General features: G+C 46.3%; 1 protein-coding gene across 3 annotated transcripts in view; it reads left to right on the top strand.

The window, feature by feature from the left end:
* The window catches only part of PRKN (parkin RBR E3 ubiquitin protein ligase), a 1378177-nt gene that overhangs the window by 1342478 nt on the left and 15544 nt on the right, over positions 1-20155 (top strand). For all 3 annotated transcript variants that reach the window (XM_023223611.3, XM_023223614.3, XM_023223612.3), the window contains one exon: positions 4222-4305. In XM_023223611.3, coding sequence (XP_023079379.1) covers positions 4222-4305 — 84 coding nt within the window. The remainder of the gene's footprint in view (positions 1-4221; positions 4306-20155) is intronic.

Raw genomic sequence — 20155 nt, 5'->3', positions numbered from 1 at the left:
GGGGAGGCTGAGGCAGGAGAATGGCGTGAACCCGGGAGGCAGAGTTTGCAGTGAGCCAAGATCGCACCACTGCACTCCAGCCTGGGCTACAGAGCGAGACTCCGTCTCAAAAAAAAAAAAAGAAAGAAAGAAAGAAAGAAGTATGTATTACTTTTATAAGTGTTTAAAGACATTTAAAATTTCTCAAAAAAAAAAAAAATCTACAGAAATGGGTGGCATTTGTTAGATCCACCACAAGAGAAGATAATCCTGAAAATGTCTACGGTACAAGCAATACTCCATGTTTGCTGGTATACTAACTTCCATTTGGTTAATGTTTACTCATAAGGTTTGGAGAGGTATTATGCAGCTTAAGGGAGCCTCAGCAAATGTGAGACCATTTTTAAGTAAGAGCAAATCCCCGGGTAAATTTTAGCCTTCCACATGGTTGGTTAAAGATGGATCCATGCACCCCAGATATGAGACATGCAAGATATGAGACATGCAGCTCAGCAGAATGGATGTGGAAATGTTGGAGCTAGGTCAGCTTTCTTCCCCGGCAAGTTTTTTCTCTGGAAACAGCTATGCCATGGGAAATGTTTGCCAACTGGTCTGAACACTGTCTTAAGAAGGAGTTTTGTATCTGCCTAACCCAGAGTTCCCCAGAATTCTGTTCACCATGCCCTTAGCAGCTCAGTACATTTTTCACGGCATTTCTAGGCCAAAAGAAATGCCTAACAGTTGTGGCTATGAAAGATTTTGTATCACAGAGCATAATACAAATTAATGTCATAACAACTTAATACTTATCTGAAATGATAATTCACATAAATGGAAGGAAAAAATAGCTTTATTTTATTCTTAAAAATAATCACATCTTGGCCAGGTGCGGTGGCTCATGCCTGTAATCCCAGCACTTTGGGAGGCCGAGGCGGACGGATCACCTGAGGTCAGGAGTTTGAGACCAACCTGACCAACAAGGTGAAATCCTATCTTTACTAAAAATACAAAAATTAGCCGGGCGTGGTGGCAGGCGCCTATAGTCCCAGCTACTTGGGAGGCTGAGACAGGAGAATTGCTGGAACCCGGGAGGCAAGAGGTTGCAGGGAGCCGAGATGGTGCCACTGCACTCCAGCCTGGGCAACAGAGCAAGACTCTGTTCCAATAAATAAAGAAATAAATAATAAATAAATAAATCACATATTTGTTCCAAATGGATGTTTATATGGCACTTGTTTTCTATCCTGGTAACTTCCAAAAACCCAGCTTTGCAAAGATACAATGTCACCAAAAGGAAAGTGGCACAATCTACATTAACGCTGGGAACGACCTTGAGTTAATAAATCACATAGTATTTATCTGCCACACTGTGTTTTACTTCAAATTCTAGAATATCCCAGGGCACCCCTGGGAGTTCGTTATGGTACTGCAGGGCACGCTGGTGTGTAGCCTGAGAACTGAAGGTTCTGGATAATGTAATTGAAAATCCAAACTTTTCAAGGTCAAATCAGACCTTCTAGATGTTTCCCCATTGCACATGAGACAGATTCATGTTACTTAGTTGGGAAGGACCACTGCATGATAGATCTAAATTTAAATTATACTTTGAATAGCAGCAAATTAGCCAGTGCATTCCTGTGAAGTCATCACCGGAATATTCCTGCAGCATTTGCTTGCCTTTTGCCACGCTAAAATGGGGAGGCTTTCATTTGATACACTCTTCCCTTTCTGTTATTTCTCAATAGTCCATTCTTTGTAGTACTGGTGTGAAAGGGAATTTAATGTCTTTGTGTCAGGAAAGGCCTATTTATTCTGACAAACTGATCAACCTCCAGGGTGTTCCTCTACCATGAAACTGATTTTATATCTCATCCACGAGCTAATAAGATGTGAAGCGTTTTCCCTTTCACGCCAACGGATCAGATTTGCTTCTCTAGAAAGCAGTGGGCTGAGACCCCATCGCCAGTTCTCCCTGATTGGGCCTTGCGTCCACATTTTTCCAACAAAGCATGTAAGAGCAGAGGAATGAGTGTGAGGCAGACCCAAGTATTAACAGATAAATGTTTTTAAAAATAGAAGAAAATCCTAGAACCCAACTCACTATTCAGTGAATTCGCTTTTAGTTCAGAGAAAATAAGATGTCAGAAGCTGGAACCAGGTAATGTTGGTGATTTGCGTGAGGACATTCTGACACACACACGCTCTCCCACCAACCTTTAAATAAAGTTTACATTTCACTTAATTTGAGTTCAGTCTCTCTCCTATGAGAAGAAATAAGAATATAATATGCTAAAAGTGATGACTTGAAGATCAGTTGTGGCATATCTCTGAAGAGATTATTTCTCTATAAAATTATCGCAGTTCTTCTCCATGTGGACCTCTCATGGGCTGTTGAGCTTCCTTACCATATGGCAGCTGGGCTTCAAGAGCAAGTGTCCCAACAGGAAATGGAAGCTTCTGGTTTCTTGAGGCCTGGGCCTAGAAAGTGGTACACCATCATTTCTACCATATTCTAGTAGTCAAGTACTCCACACATCTGGCTGTCAGCAGACATAAAGCCCACCTCTCAAGGGAAAGAGGATACTGTCAGTTTGCCTCTATGCTCCAAGACCACCACCATCATCCACACACCATACTTGTGGATGGCACTCTCTTCTCTGCTGAAATGCCTTCTCTGAATACAGTTTCTGATGTGGAAGATGTTGCCCATCACTTATTAAGCAATTTGCATTGAAAGAAACCAGTTTTCTGGTGAGGAAACTCCTTCCTCCGAAATGGAGTAGGGGCAAAATAGTCCCTGACTGGCCTCAGCTCCTTAAAGTTTAGAATACATTGTGTGCTGTGTTTGCAGTCACTCAGCGTGTGCTATCTCACTGCCTCTCCCAAGGGTCATCTAAGATAGCTATCACTGTTATCCTGGCATTTCCAAGGGGGAAACCAAGGCACAGAAACCGTTCCCAAGGTGTTTCAGGTGGCAGGGGATGGGAGGATGACTCCGGTCCGGTGTGTTCCACTGCTGACCCACAACTCAACCGTGACAGCAACTTCAGAGCATGGCTGGTGGCGATGAGAATGGGACATGCTTTCTGGAGAGGTCCATGGATCCCAGACAGACAGCCCTGAACAAGCCTGGCTGGCATTCACTCTTCCAGCTTTCTTCTTTGTAAAATGGCAGGTAGAGGGCATTGGTCCCTTGGGCGTCTTCAGTCCTATGGTGAATACTGCTTATCATCTCTCAGTCCGTATGTCTCTGTCCTAGTCTCCTCTTCCTGTAAGGACACCAGTCAGATTGAATAAGGCCTCCCCTAACAACCTCGTCTTCCCTTTAGCACTTTAAAGGTGCTATCTCCAAATATAGTTACTTTCTGAGGTCCTGCTTCCACCTATCAATTATGAGGGGGCACAGTTCATCCCATAGCCGCCCATTTACAAATTTTCATAATAGGCTTTCAATACAAAAGTAAGTCCACTGACATGGGCATATAAATCCTCTGTGAATACAAACAAATATTGAATGTGAATGTCTTGAGTGAAGTTTTTTCCTTACATTCTAATACCAATTAAACTTTGCTGTGGGTATTTACTTACATTATTGTGTGTATTAGTTCTTACACTGCTATAAGGACATACCTGAGACTGGATAATTTATAAAGGAAAGAGGTTCAAACGACTCACAGTTCCACGGGGCTGAGTAAGCCTCAGGAAACTCATAATCCTGGTGGAAGGGGAAGCAAACACATCCTTCTTCACATGGTGGCAGGAAGAAGAAGAATGAGAGCCGAGTGAAGGGGGAAGCCCATTGTAAAACCATCAGATCTCGTGAGAACTCACTCACTATCACGAGAATAGCAAGGAGGAAACCATCCCCATGATTCAATTACCTCCCACCAGCTCTTTCCCATGACACACGAGGATTATGGGAACTACAATTCAAGATGAGATTTGGGTGGGGATGCGGTAAACCATATCACTGTGTCTTCCACTAGAGTGGAAACACCTTGAGGGAAGGAAATGTGACCCGTCATCTCTGTAGCCCTGCTATGGTGCTTGGAACACTGTTGAGTAAAGAGTGAACAATCTCATCAAAATATAACTTGATTTCTCTTTGCAAAAAAAGTAATTTGATACAGAAACTATCGCACAAGCCAGAGGAATGAATATAATGAGTTTGGAAAAGGAAAAATGTGTTATTGCCAAATGCAACCTAATGTCCCTAATTAATGGATATGTGTTCTTTTGCAGTTTGCCTTCTGCCGGGAGTGTAAAGAAGCGTACCATGAAGGGGAGTGCAGTGCCCTATTTGAAGCCTCAGGAACAACTACTCAGGTACAGAATGCGCTACTCATTCCTCCAAACAGGGCTCCGGACACGGTGGGGGACTGGAGCTGTTTCCTGGAGATCGTGGAGAGTTCCATTCTAAAAAAGCAAGAAGCAGACTGGTAGCTGACAGCCATGGGAATAGGGCCCTGGCTTCTCCCAGAATGACTCCCCTCCTTGGGGCACACTGCAGACTTCCTAATGGCCATTTGGGGCATGTCCAAAATAGCTTTTCCCTGGGCAGATAGGGAACAGGGATGAGGCATGTGAGCATTTTCAAGGGAGTCCTTAGAGGGGAAATAAAACAATTTAACAGTCTCTAAATCAGAGAAATCAGTACTAACTCTACTTCAATTTCTTTAATGCCCTAGTTTAGAATCTCTGGTGAAAACACCGCTACGAGTGGCATGTACAGAAAGATTACATTATGTAAGATTACGTTGTCTTTTAGCAGCATCATGCCCTGTGCTCACTGGTGTTTCAGTCCTCATTATGTAAAGAATGTGTTGACTGAGCCTCACTCTCTAAGGTGCTATCTCAGTCTTAGGAAAATGCAAATACATTTTATTTTATTTATTAATTAGGATCAACCAAGCCTTCAAGGAAAAAGAGTAAAAACGTCATCACAGTAGATGAATTTGCTCATTATTTTTCTCTCAATGCAGATGTCAACAAGAGTTTAAACCCCATATCTTTGCACATAAATCCTTTCGTCATTTTACTGATAGGAACCTAGTAAACAGACATAGAAATCCCAGAACGTTTTGATTTTACAGTACAGAATGTTAAAGATCTGAATGCTCTAAAGTCAGAGCATAAGTGTATCCCTATATGGAATTCTGCAGATGAGTTTATCCAATATTAGCATAACTAAATAAATAGAACTGGTGAATTTGGGTCTTCTTACCTGCTCCTAAATTGCCAGCCATGAGCATGTGAGTGGATTTAGGACTGAGTTGACATTTCCATAGCCCAGGCAGCAAATGCTCCTTCTGTTGATTTTATTTTGGCTCAGGGACATACAAATGTGAGCTTACCAGGTAATGACAGCAGAAGCAATAATGGCCCAGAGACCCCTGCCTTAGTACTGCTGTAGTGGAGGCAGGGACACCTGAGGCTCTGGGAAACGGAGTCAGTCTAGCAATTTATATCCATATGCTCTGAGACTGCGGAAACATGGCAGAGGCTTCCACGAAGATATACTCTGGCATCTACAGTATTTATTTGGAAACAGTAGCTGTTAGGGAAAGAAGAGCATTGCTTAACCTAAAGCCATCTAGGCGCCTGATCCTCCCTCTAATCTCATTCATTCTTCAGTCAAGAGGAACCATCCAGCCTTGGTGTTAAAGATTGAGGTAGCCCAAATTAAATGTTTTTAAATTACTAGAACCTTAATATTGGATTCAGAAAAATAGGAAAAAGGAAGTTAGAGATGACCTAAACCATAGATGTCCAAATATCAAGGGAACTGTGTCTGCAAACAATGTCAATTAGCAGACATTAAATTGAGCATTTGGGTGGGTCAAGCATCTGCTTGACTTTCTAGAAAAATGCATTGAAAAATATATTTCCCAGCAGGGCACGGTGGCTTATGCCTGTAATCCCAGTACTTCGGGAGGCCGAGACCTCATGAAGTCAAGAGATCAAGATAAGCTTGGCCAACATGGTGAAACCCCCGTCTCTAATAAATATACAAAAGTTAGCTGGGTGTGGTGGCGCACACCTGTAATCCCAGTTACTCAGGAGGCTGAGGCAGGAGAATCGCTTGAACCCGGGAGGTGGAGCTTGCAGTGAGCCGAGATTGCACCACTGCACTCCAGCCTGATGACAGAGTGAGACTCTGTCTCAAAAAAAAAGAAAAAGAAAAAGAAAAGAAAAGTGTATTTCCCTTCAGAGGCTCATAGGGGAGCCATGGGGGGAGATTTGCTGGAAAATGAATATTGTAATTATAGTAGTATGCTAAACCAAAGCTTAGCAACTCTATAGCTTTATCTAAAACGCGTCCAGGCTTCCCTGGAAAAGTCACAGAAGATGGGTCAGAGTTTGTCAGGACAGCAGGATGGTGTGGTAAAGAACATTCCAGCAGAGCGTGCTACATGGGCAAAGTTGCAGAGGCCAGGACCGCTTCAACCAGACTGTGTCCTCTGCGCCCCTGCGTCTCCAGGCCCAAGATGACATCTGCTGCACAGACATTTAATAGATGGTTTGTTGAGTGATGGTAGCATCTATAAAGAAAGAGACATTATTTCATTTTTTTTGAACCAGGGTCTCACTGTGTTGCCCAGGCTGGAGTGCAGCGGCGCGATCTTGGCTCACCGCAGACTCCTTATCCTTGGCTCAGGCAACCCTCCCACCTCAGCCTCCCGACTAGCTGGAACTGCAGGCACACGCCACCACACCAGGCTACTCTTTGTATTTTTCATAGAGACAGGGTTTCAGCATGTTGCCCAGGCTGGTCTTGAACTCTTGACCTCAAGCAAGCCTCCCAAAGTGCTGAGATGACAGGCGTGAGCCACTGCGCCCCATGAGACATTATTTCATTCATTCAACAAATACGCATTAAACACCCATAATATGTTAAGCATGGTTCTAGGCCCTCAGAACAAAAAGCAAGACAACATCCCTGCTCCCATGAAGTTTCTGTGGCTTCAATAGATGCCACAGAGGTTGCACGAGCAACTGATATGATAGGAATTCTGAGGAGGTATAGTCAATCCACGTCAGGGTCATCCCAGAAAGAACTCAGAGCGAAGCAGCCCTGCATTTAGAGCCCCCAGGATATGAGGCCCTTCCTGCTTCTGGTTCCTAATCACAGGGACAGCCTCCAATTCCTCTTATTTGAAAACGAAGCAAACCAACAAGCCAAACTAAAAAGATATCTGCTAGTGAACAGTTGCCAGAGAACAGAAAGCAACTAATTGGGGTCTTTGCTGCCATGTTTTCCTGCGTCTCTAATTTGATCAGGGTCCCTCGGGAGAGAGAAGCCAACCCAGATGGGCACAGGAAGAGACATTAATGGAAGGGATGACCATAGAGGCGAGCTGGGGCCACAGGAACCACTCACAGGGCTGAGGGCCTCGGAGCGAGCATCAGTGGGGAGCCATGGCCACCCCAGGCCTGCAGAGGCAGGGGGAGGAAGAGTTCTGTAAACCCCATGAGCTGCAGTTATGGAGAAGGGGCCTTGTGACAGGAGGTATCATCAAGGGGCATCCAGCATTGCCCGGAAATAGCTCCACAGCAGGAAGGGAGCGAGCATGGACGTCCTGCCTCCTGCGTCCTGCCATCCGATCTCTTGCTAATGTCTCCCACGGACCATACACAAGGCTGGAAGCCAGACACAGGGGATCCTAGGGGAACAGCCCATGGGAGTCAGCCTTCCAGATGCAAAGCAGAGAAGGGGAAGAATACAGAATCACCAGCACCTTCTCTGTGAGCGAATTTACCAAGTTTCCTTGTTTCAACCATAGCTGCTCTTGGATGTAGGAAGGCACAAACCAAACAAACAAGCTATTTCTTCAAATTTCATGACCCAATTCGATTTGATAACAGAATGAAGGGTTTTTCTTTTCGTAGAGCTGGCTTATTTTCTGTTCCCTACATTTCTCTCAAGCAGCATGGTCTCCGGGAGGATGACCTCTGCAGTTTCATCGACCTGAAATCTTTGAAAGGATGACACTCTGCACATCTCACAATAAAAACCCACTTGCAGCCTCTCTTGGAACTGAAGGCTTTAGATGTGTTCTCATGTCTGAATTTTGCTAATACTAACTAAATACCCTCATCAGCGCTCTTCACACTGTCTTTCAATCTCATTCAGTTGCAGGGTTCTTTGCTTTGAGCCATTTGTGACTCGTTTCTGCTGTTCTTCCCTTTAGCGTTGATTGGTTTCTGTTCTTGCCCATTACATTCTCCAGCCAGGCGAGCCCATTTCTCTTGGGTCCCAATCAGCTTTTCCTATCAGTTAGACTATTGGACCTAAAACTTAATGCATTTTTTGATTAACGCAATAATTTTTTTTTAAGCAAACTCAACAATTGGCTTTAAATTGGTTTTAAAATATTGAACAAGCTTTAAGTTGAAACTGCTGGGAGTTTGGGAAAGCAGTGACAGAAGATCAATCCATCACAGACTAATGAGAGTCCAATCCCATTTGCTTTCCCTTGTTTTTCCCCGCTTGTTCTCCTCTCCATGTTCCAGTTCCTTCCGCGTATTCCCCCTGGGGACTTGCTAATAACTACACACTTGCTCTTGCACACCACATAAATTGATTCATTCTCCCAGTGGTTCTAAGTAGTTGATGTTCCTCTCCCTAATCAACAGGAGGGCAGACTGAGACTTCCAGATTTTTAGAGGTGCTATCTAAAGCCACAGGGGAGATCAATTTCAGTGGCTATACTTGATCTAAGTAGTTGGGGAACAGCAACTGCTGTCTTTAATATATCTACAGTGTCTGAGGGGAATGTGCCCATGCCTGCCTACCGACCATGCCTCCTGCTCAACCTTCTAGGCCCAGATCATGTTACCTCCTCCCAGAAGCCATCTGCCTTCCCCACTACATCCTGTAAACTTTCAGACAACTGTACATTCTGAATACATTCGTCACATTGAAATATCATTTCTTTGTCTCCTCACAAAAAGTCTGGGCTTCATTAGTGCAGGGTTTGTGCCTATTGCATCCTGTATCCTTCAGTGCCTGGCACAGAGTAGGTGCTCATTAAGTGTTTATTGAATGAATGACAAATCCCTCCTTCATCCACACACGTCCCTCCCTACCACGAAGCTGGGTAAGTACTGGGAAAGAATGGACAGTAGCTTCAGGGCTGGATTATGTCTCAGTAATCTTTTGAATCACAGGAGAAAATTAGATTTTCACAGTAAACCTCAGTTCCTTCCATCTGCCTCCTAAATTAGAAAAACAAACCCAGCATTTGCTTGGGACAAATATAATAATGTGCACTTGTGTGGTGCTTGTTTACAAAGCACTTTCAAATACATGTCTTATTCTGAGCCTTATCTCAAGTTTTTGTGATAGATTTTGTCCATAGGCAAGGGAGAGGGAGGGAGAGTGGCCACCCAGGGGCATAGAGTTGACAAGCCCCAGACCATTCTTTTACCCAGGTCTTTGGGAGCTGCACCAGCCAGCACTGATGACCATTCCAGTCCCAGTGAAGCAGAAATGTGCTTCCATTGTTCTTACTGGTCACTCTGCCTTTTGAAAGAGGGGGCTAAGCGGGCTGTTGTTGGCTTGTCAAACACAATACCAGGGATGGCCAACTCCAATATCAACAGCAACACAACCCTTAAATGAGTGAGGCAGACCTGAAGCCTACTTCATGGACCTGTCAATATTTTGATAAGGATGCAAAGATACATTTCATTTTCTTCTGCTTTTCCTATTAAAACAAACAGAACAACAACAAAAACACATCAACACAAAAGCCTGCAAGCATAATGACACACAGTCCCGTGGTGGAGTTGGTGGGGGTCTGTGGCAAACTGGAGTGGGCATGGCTTGTTGTGGGGGGTTGGGGAAACACCTGCTACATAGCTCCCCAGTTCAGGTCCATGTTTACCCAGCAGCAATGTGAGCCCAATGGTACTAGGCCTTCCAGTGTGATTTTTGATGTCAGTATAAAATCCATGTGTTTTTGTTAAGTGTCTTTATTTTTAAATGTTGAGAATTAACATTTTTTTTAAAATCTTAAACACATCTATAAGTGGAATTTTGGCTGCAACGTTGTGTTACACTTCCTACATTATGTGCCTTTGAACCTCATTTTGACTGTGAATTTCTTACAATTAGTGGAAAGAAGGGAGAAGGGTGCTCAGTACACATTTATAAAGCACCTTTTATTGCCATGCATAGTACTAGGCATTTTGGATACAACATTAAAGACAGACTTGGTGGGAGGCTGAGGCAGAAGAATCGCTTGAAGCTGGGAGGCGGAGGTTGCAGTGAGCCAAGATCGCACCACTGCACTCCAGCCTGGGCAACAGTGCAAGAAACCATCTTAAAAAAAAAAAAGAAAAAAAAAAAAAGGATAGACTTGGACTTGGCCTCTGTTCTCATAGGGTTTGTAATCTAGTGAAGTAGAAACACAGTTTGACAAATAATTAAAATGTTGTATGCTACGAGGCACAAGAGAGAAAGTTCAGGATGCTCTGGAAGCATAAAAGTGGGACCTGGCCAGTTCTCCGTGGGGCTGGAGGAGTTGATCATTGGAAGAAGTGAAATTTGAGAGCTACAGGGATGAGCTCTTCAGGCAAGGAAGGAACTTACCGGTGTCCTAAGCAAAGGGACAATGTGTGCAAAGTTCTGGAGATGAACGCGAATGACATTTTCAGGGAGGCAGAAGACACTCCCTTGATTGTACCATAAAGTGATGGTGGCTGTGGCCACAGAGTAGGCTGGAGATGGAGCCAGGAAATGCAGGGCCTTATCAGTCACAGGCAGGAGCTTGGAATTTAGGGCAGTGAGAAGGCATTTGGAGATTTTTTTTTTAAGGTTGACATATCGGATGGGTGCTTTCGAAAGATCTCTGGCTGTAATATGAAAAACACTTAGAGAATTGTAATAGTTCGTGTTTTCCAGGAAGAAAAACCCTGAGATGCTTGAGAGTTGAGTGCAGACTGTGTACTGGAGGGTGCTGTGGGGGAATTGCACGAAGCAGATTGAAGGAAGGCTGAACTGCTATGTAGTTGCCACAGCAGGTCCTAGAAGGAGCTCTGGAGCTGGATGAGCCTTCTGAGTTGTCCTGCATGGACACAGAGTGGTTAGGCCTTACATCCCCATGCATAGGCCAGGTTTTCAATGTGGGCTTCCCCCGGAAGGAAAAATGGCCTTAGATGAAGCAGCCTTCTTCAGCTGGGGGCACTTCCTGAGTGGAGACTTGGCAGAGAGCTGTCTGCTGCGGACACACCCAGCAGCAGGGGTATCAGTCCTGGAGTCAAAGATGAATGCACTAGCAGATGTGGGGTCTCATGACGGACCACTTTTTGGTTTGTAGATGACGTCTTCTAGCTATGCCCTCACATGGTGGAAGGGGCAAGGCGGCTCTCTGGGGTCTCACAGGATGAGAGGTGACTGGTTAATGCTCTCTCTTTATAAGGGCACTAATCCCATCCTGAAGGCTCTTACTTGTGACCCAATCACCTGCAAAGGCCTCACCTCCTAATCCCACCACCTCGGCGCTTAGGTTTCAACATAGGAATCTGGTGAGACAGAAACACTCGGACCATAGCCGTTGCGATGCCTGAGGCTCTGCCTATTGACAGGGTCTCCCCTCACCATTCTCTTTCAACCCTAAAGAGGGTTACAGGATAGCGGTGGTGCATTTTTGGCTTGCAGCCATATGTTAAGCTAACTCAATTGTGAACCAAGCTTGGATCGCTCACTGTGTCATAAGGAATGCCCCCAGCCCTGCCATCACCACCGTGGGGCCATGATTGTGAGCCCAAGGAGAGGCAGTCACGCCACAGTGTGGACGGCACAGGGGTCTGAGGTCCTGCTTGTGCAGCTCGCTCATGCACCGTGGGCCTGCCTGGGCCTGGTTCTGGCCCTGGGTGCCGCACTTCTGTCTTATGACGGATTGCTGCACAGATACACCAACTCCACAGGGCTCAGTAGCATGCCAGGAACTCTTTTTTAAATGGCCCATTGTTCTCAGCTGCTGAACCCCCAGAATCTTTACTAGGATGCTCTTACTGGCCCATGTGACCTCTTTTCCCTCCACAGACACCTGGAATCCACAGGACCTGCCTGTGTGCACAGCCACAGAGACAGGGTGCTTGCATGCCACCTGGCCCTGCCCTTTGCTCCTCGGGGCCCCACTCAGCTTCCAGCACTCTCTCCCAACGCCGCCAGGCTCCTCTGGCAGGAGGGATTCCAGCTCTAACTCCATTTTAGAGTTTGCTTCCTAGGACTCTCTGGGCACCAAATGTCACAGGTTATAGGGTCCCAGGAAAACAGGCTCTGAGACTTGCAGGCAGGGGATGTCTCAGGGACGCTCTCAACAGCCCCTTCAGGAAGAGAAGGAAGCAGGGTTGGGCAGAGTCGGAATCCACCTGCAGTGCGGTTGCCACAGAAGACTGAGGGGAGCCAGAGGTAGTAGGCTAGAGGTGGGCCCTTCGCATCCACCCTCCACCCTCCACCACTGGGCGTGAGCTGTCCCAGCACCGTGATGTGGTGGTGTGACCTCATTCCCAAGGTGGTAGGGCTGGGAGCACAGCAGAGCACCCCCAAAAAGGGCCAAACCAGAGACCCATCAGGTGCCAGGAGTCCGGCCAGGGAATACAGAGGAGGGGATGGGCTTGAGGTAGGATCCGCAGAACCTGGCAGTAGATTAGAAGACAGGATGAGAGGTGACGGGTTAATGTTGATGCATGAATATCTAGCTTGGAACGATGGTGGTGCCAGTGGCTGGAAGAGGAAACAGAAACAAAAGCAGGTTGTTCAGGGAGACACACGTTCATTGTGGACATCTCAGCAGAGGGGTTCAGTGGGGGAAAGGAGTGGATGCCTAGACCACCTCACAGGGGAATCTAGGCTGGAGCCAGTGATCAAGATGCGAGATTGACAATCTCCAACGAACTGCCCCTTACCCATGCTCGCCACTGGCACCACCCCACCTCTTCAGAGTTACAGTCCAGGAGAGGCTAGGAGGTGCACCTCCCTCAGTGGAGGACACTGAAGCAGCAGTGGCTCCGGGGAGCCGCGATCTTTTGATATATTTTGCCCCAGCATCTCACCGCAGAGCTGTCTCTCAGCCGTCGACTGCCTTCACACACAAGTGCAGTCCCGGTATTGGGAGACGGGTGTAATTTATTATTCCCGGAGATCTAGATCCCCGGTTATTTGGGAGTGTATTTTCTGAACCGCTTGTTGGCTTAAGTAAAGCAGGTTTGATGCCACTTCTCTTGAATCCGTGGCCCTGGACCCGCCGCCTAAGTGGATGTGCAGATGGTCTGGAACGGCTGCGACAGATCTCCATTAAAGCCAGCGCATCCTTCGGGCTCAGCCTTGCACTGTGAAAAGCTGTCAGTGCCAGGACAGCACCAGACCCTCTGCAGTGCGTTTCCAAGGCACTCAGCTTGTGTGCGAAGGTTTGCTCTGGGGCAGCAGAAATGGCCCTTGGCAGGTCGTCAAAGGCCCGGTTTGATTTCCTCCTCTTCCAGGCAAGTTGCTCAAAGGCTCACAGCCTTTTCGTTGCCTGCCACTCAGGGCCAGTAAGATCTACCAAGCTATAAATAATGAAATGAGTGTGTGTTTAGCCGTTTGTAAGTTGCAAAATAGTACAAAATGGTGAAACTTGGGGGTTTGGGTTTTGAAGGCTGAATGCTAAAAATGTCAGGCACTGTGGAGCGAGGAAAGGAAAGGTAAGACTGATTGGGATTAAAAGCCAAGTGAAGGCATGCTTGCGCACGCACACACACACTGGCACCGCACGCCTGCCCCTGGAGGCTGATCCTGACCATGCAGACCTGGGGCTGGGGCTCTCCAAGCGCACTCCTGTACTGAGAAACCCTTCTTCACTTCTGGACCGTCCCTCCAGCATGGCAGGGCACTTCCCTGGAGTGTCAGCTTCCAGCCAGGGGCGTCCTCCCCCTGCAGGAGCCTCAGCACCCCCAGGGGTTCCCTCCAACCCCAGGAGTTCTACCTTGAGGGACACAGCCTGCAGGTCTCCTGAGCTCTCTCACCTGTAGGGGTCATGACCTGCGGGTTCCCTGTGCTCTCTCACCTGTGGGGGTCACGGCCTGCAGGTCCCCTGTGCTCTCTCACCTGTGGGGGTCACAGCCTGTGTGTCCCCTGAGTCTTCGCTCTGCACAGCCACAGTGCAGGCTCCACCAGATGCCTGCCTGGCCTGACACATGGGATCCTCCCCTGAAAATGATGCTGTCCCGAAGCCTTTTGGATTCCAGAGGGGTTTTAGGATCCCAGCAGAGTTGGTAAAAAAGGTCTGAATGTAAATTCCAAACTTGATTTTGCAAGTCTATACCGTGTGTACTAGACTCCATAAACAAGCGGCTAGAACAAGTTCACAATGTGGAAAATATTTTTATAGAAACCTGTTATCACAGCTACACACCACACACACACACCACATCCATCACACATGCCACACACATAAACATAACACATCACACATACACACCACACCTATACAACGCACACATCACACATATATACACACATATAACATGACCACCATGCATTACACACACCACAGACATGCACCACACACCATCACAATACCACACAGCTATCATACACCCATCACACACACCACACAGCCATCACACACACCACACAGCCATCACACACATCACACACACGACACACCCATCACACACACGACACACCCATCACACACACCACATACATGCACCACACACACATAAACACACACCACATCCACATACACCACATATACACATACCACACACTGCACACACACACACATGCAGACCATGTTACACACCACACGCGTGCACCACATACACCACACACATACATACACACCACACACACTACACAGACAGCATACACATATACACAACACACATACACACAGAACACACACCACACGCAGATACATAACACTGCACACGCTCTCCACTCACACACACGCACACTGCATACCCCACGGGCATTTGGATCTCCTCAAAAGAAAGCGCCCCTGGCAATTCTCTGCACCCCACTCAGCATCAGGAGGGAAGCAGCTGCAGTGCGCCTCTGATGCACCAGAGGGCGCTAAACCCTTAAGGAAAATGCTGGATTTGGTCAGAAACAAAAATAAAATGACCTGGGGGAAAAGGGAGTGAACGCCACTTTGAAAGGCACCCCAGCCACGCCTGCATAGTGGCCCAGCCCACAACAGGCAGGAGGGAATCGAAGGACTGTGTCCCCAGGAGCAGCATTTCTGAGAGGTGTGCAGATTTGAAAAGCTAACAGCTGGATCCTGGCCTCCATAAATCCTTCATTAAAAATGGAGCTGGCAGGGTGGACGAAATATTGTCATTCCACAGAAAAGTATGTTGACCATGTGTGAGGAAAACAGTTCACCTGCTCTCCACTTGTTCCTTGCAAGCACAGAGGCGTAGCCCGTTTAAACTCAGCACCCCTGCAAGCACAGAGGCATAGACCATTTAACTCATCACCCCTGCAAAGCACAGAGGTGTAGCCCATTTAACTTATCATCCCTGCAAAGCACAGAGGCGTAGCCCATTTAACTCATCACCCCGTCAAAGCACAGAGGTGTAGCCCATTTAACTCATCACCCCTGCACAGCACAGAGGCGTAGCTCATTTAAACTCAGCACCCCTGTAAGCACAGAGGTGTAGCACATTTAGGCCCAGCACTGTTGTTCTCCACAGTTGCATTTACCTTCTTTCAGCAAGAACCAGGTGTTCCCACCCTTGTCTGAGGAATCCAAGACAAGCAGAGGGGGCTTGAAGTCAAGCAGATCTAGTCTTTAACATGAGTTTCAGCCTAGCTGTGATGGGTAATTTTCTGTGTCAATGTAGCTGGGCCACATAGGCCAGTTGTTGGATCCAGCACTAGTTGAGGTGTTGCTGTGAAGGTATTTTTGTAGGCGTAGTTAACATCTATACTCTGTTTACTTTGAGGTCAAGGAGATGACCCTCTATAATGTGGGTGGGCCTCACCCAGTCCATGGAAGTCCTGACGAGCAGAGACCTCGGTTTCCCAGAGAAGAGAAAAATTCTACCCTACTGAGTGCAGTGGCTCACACCAGCAGCCACACACTTTGGGAGGCCAAGGTGGGAGGATTACTTGAAGTTAAGAATTCGAGACCAGCCTGGTCAACAAAGCGAGCCCCATTGCTACAAAAAATATTTTTTTAAAGATTAGCAGAGAACAGAAGCATATGCCTGTAGTCCCAGCTATTCGGGAGCCCAGGATTTCCAGGCTTCAGTGACCTATGATCTTGCCGCTGCACTCCAGCCTGGGCAACAGAGTGAGACCCTGTCTCAAAAAAAAAAAAAAAAAAAAAAAAAGGATCTCTCTGTGTTGACCACAGTGTATGTAGACCTTCCGCGAGCAGTGGTTCTCCAAAACTCTGCAGGCTAACGATACCAGCATCACCTAGGAATTTGTTAAACTGCCAGTCCTTGAGCGCAATCCCAGAGCCACAGATTCAGACCCAGAGGGGCAGTGGGGGAGCCACAGCAATGTGTGTTTAACAAGCGCTTCCGGTGCTGCTGGTTTGAGAGCCGCCGTTCTGCTAACGGGGAAGCTCCACAAGGCAGGGATTGTTGGCTTGCTATTTCTTTGTCATCTCTCTTGTTTACTGGGATGTATCCCCAGGGTCCAGGACAGTGCCTGGCACATCTTAGACACCCAACAAATGTTTCTTGAATGAAAAGATTTCTGCATTCACTCTAGCAAAAATAATAGTCTACTTTGTGCCAGAATAACTATACTTTGCACAAAAGACAGGCTCTGTTGTCGGCTTTGATTCCCCCTTGCATCCTATTAGTGATGATTCCACATTCAGAATCCCATCTATGTGGATAACTTTGGTCACTGCTGACCTAAGCCAACCATGAACTAGAGAATGTCATTATCAAAAATACAAATGAGCATATTTTCTAGCTCAAGTGTATATTTTTCCCGTATGTCAACTTGTAACAATAGTTGAACACAAAGCACTTTTAAAATAACCAGTAAATGGTACCTATTAATAATTCTGCTACTTACCATTTATGCTGTTCCATTTCCCCCATAAATCTCAAAATAGGTTGATAGATATTATTTACTTCACTTCCCCTTTAGGAAGCAGTGAAGGCCCCAAGGGGCAAGACTCGGTAAGATCTCGTCTGTGGCACTTGGCACACATTCCACTCCTAGCAGAAATCACCACTGTTAGAATCAGCGTCAAAAATCCCTTCTGGGCCAGGCATGGTGGCTCACACCTGTAATCCCAGCACTTCGGGAGGCCGAGGCAGGCAGATCACCTGAGGTGATTCCTGAGGTGAATTCAAGATCAGCCTGGCCAATGTGATGAAATCCCATCTCTACTAAAAATACAAGAATTAGCCACGTGGGGTGGTGCATGCCTGTAATCCCAACTACTCAGGAGGCTGAGGCATGAGAATCGCTTGAACCCAGGAGGCAGAGGTTGTAGTGAGCCGATATTGTGTCACTGCACTCCAACCTAGGTGACAGAGCAAGACTCCATCTCAAAAATAAATAAATAAATAAAAACAAATGCCCTTCTGAATTGCATTCTAAAGCATGGCTTGGGGAGTTTGGAGCTTAGTGGAGTAGCCTTGCATTGCTTAGACTGTAGCCTTGTATTCCCCAGAGCCCTTGGCTAGACACCCCATTAAATCCCAACACTCTGATGATTTCTTTAAAAAAAAAAAAATAGGCGGGCACAGTGGCTCACACCTGTAATCCAAGCACTTTGGGAGGCGGAGGCAGGTAGATCACCTGAGGTCAAGAGTTCAAAACTAGCCTGGCCAACATGGTGAAACCCCGTCTCTTCCCTCAGCCTCCCAAGTAGCCAGGTGTGGTAGCAGGCACCATAATCTCAGCTACTTGAGAGGCTGAGGCAGGAGAATCATTTGAACCTGGGAAGCGGGGGTTGCCGTGAGCAGGGATTGCGCCATTGCACTCCAGCCTGGGCAACAGGAGCGAAACAACGTCTCAAAAAAAACTAACAAAATATATTTAAATATATACATATGTACATATTCTCCAAAAAGAGATAGTCATAAGACAATGTGAGAACACAAAACATGTTTTGTTGACACCCGTTGCAAAGCAGTAACGTTAATTAGCTCAAGGCCCCTGGAAAATGATGCCATTTTCTTACTCACCAGCAGGAGGCGGGCTGCTCACACGCAGCAGTGCTCAACCAGCCCACCTGCTTGACTGTGAGCCAAGAAGACTGCTGTCTGCAGAAGTGGAAGGTTTCGGTGTCTGTGAGAAGACAGGAGAGCATTGATGAGAAGGCTGATGTTTAAAAGCTGCCATTCACCTGAAAGCATTCATAGCTGAATTAAGCCAACTCTGTTTTCATGATTAATGGCACTCTGCTCTTTTTTTGGAAAATATGCTTAAATTGATTTTTAGGATTAGAATATACTTGTCTAATTATTGGCTACACAGGTGTCACAAATAAGTTTCTCTTAAAGCAGGAAAGATAATGCATACACAGTTCAAGTTATTCTAGCTTCAATATAGATCAGTGTGTCTCCTGGGCACTAATTCGGCTTTATTTTTGAGATGGAGTCTTGCTCTGTCACCCAGGCTGGAGTGCAGGGGCGAGATCTCAGCTCACTGCAAGCTCCACCTCCTAGGTTCATGTCATTCTCCTATCTCAACCTCCCCAGTAGCTGGGACAACAGGCACCTGCCACCACGCCTGGCTAATTTTGTGTATGTGTGTGTGTGTTTTTAGTAGAGGTGGGGTTTCGCAGTATTAGCCAGGATGGTCTTGATCTCCTGACCTCGTGACCCACCCGCCTCAGCCTCCCAAAGTGCTGGGATTACAGGCGTGAGCCACCGTGCCCGGCCTAATTTGGCTTTTAAAACCTATATAAGTACATTTTGATTTACCTGTGGAGTTTTTTTGTGTGTGTGTTTTAGAGACAGGGTCTCATTATATTGCCCAGTCTGGCCTTAAACTCCTAGACTCAAGTGATCCTCCTGCCTCAGCCTCCCATACTTGTTTTTGAAGGAGATTTAAGGCCAATCCAGGCCTTCAGTGGTCTTTTCCATGTGTACAAACTCCCATGGTCTCATATTCCCATCTCTTTAGAGTTGATCGTGATGATTACACTAACAAAATAATAATGATGGTGATCATAGAAAACACATGGTTACCATTCAGGGTGCACCTGGCTCCGTGCTAAACTGTTTGTGCGTTGATCTTACTCATGATGACCCTTGTGAGGTTATTCCTCTTGAGCCACAGATGGACGATCAGGCCAGTACCTTACCTTTCTGAGGGAATTTTGATTCTCTATATATATATGAAATATATTTCCTATAATCATATGAATATGTTTCCTATAATCACGTGTACGTTTCCTATAATCACATATAAGTTTCCTGTAATCACAAATAAGTTTCTCTTAAAGCAGGAAAGATAACACATATGCAGTTCCTCAAGTTATTCTAGCTTCAATATATATCAGTGTGTCTCCTGGGCACTAATTCGGCTTTATTTTTGACACGGAGTCTTGCTCTGTCGCCCAGGCTGGAGTGCAGTGGTGAGATCTCAGTTCACTGCAAGCTCCGCCTCCCGGGTTCATGTCATTCTCCCATCTCAGCCTCCCGAGTAGCTGGGACTATATTCTCACACTTCTGTGCTATTCTTGTGCAGCATCTAGTTCAACTTTGATTTTTTTTTTTTTTTTTTTTTTTTTTGAGACAAAGTCTCACTCCATTACCCAGGCTAGAGTGTACTGGCACCATCTCGGCTCACTGCAATCTCCACCTTCCAGGTTCAAGCGATTCTCCTGCCTCAATCTCTCAAGTAGCATGTGCACCACGCCCAGCTAATTTTTGTGTTTTTAGTAGAGACGAGTTTTGCTATGTTGGCCAGGCTGATCTCGAAATCCTGACCTCAGGTGATCCACCCGTCTTGGCCTCCCAAAGTGCTGGGATTACAGGCGTGAGCCACCACACCCAGCCTACTTGCATTTTTTCTTTTTTAAAACCAGCAAATTAAGCATCATTTGCAGTTTTATACAATGAGTATTTCCTGTGACTTACCAGACATTACCCATTTTCTCTTCTCACAGTTTCTTCTTGCAGCTACTGGCTCCTTCTGGACTTTTCCTAATTCATAGTTTTTTTTGTAGTTTGTTTTTGTTTTTTTGTTTTTGAC

This window comes from Piliocolobus tephrosceles, chromosome 5 (genome assembly GCF_002776525.5).
Source record: "Piliocolobus tephrosceles isolate RC106 chromosome 5, ASM277652v3, whole genome shotgun sequence".
NCBI lineage: Eukaryota > Metazoa > Chordata > Mammalia > Primates > Cercopithecidae > Piliocolobus > Piliocolobus tephrosceles.
The sequence above is the reverse complement of the archived record's forward strand: the minus strand, read 5'-3'. Positions and strand labels throughout refer to the sequence as shown.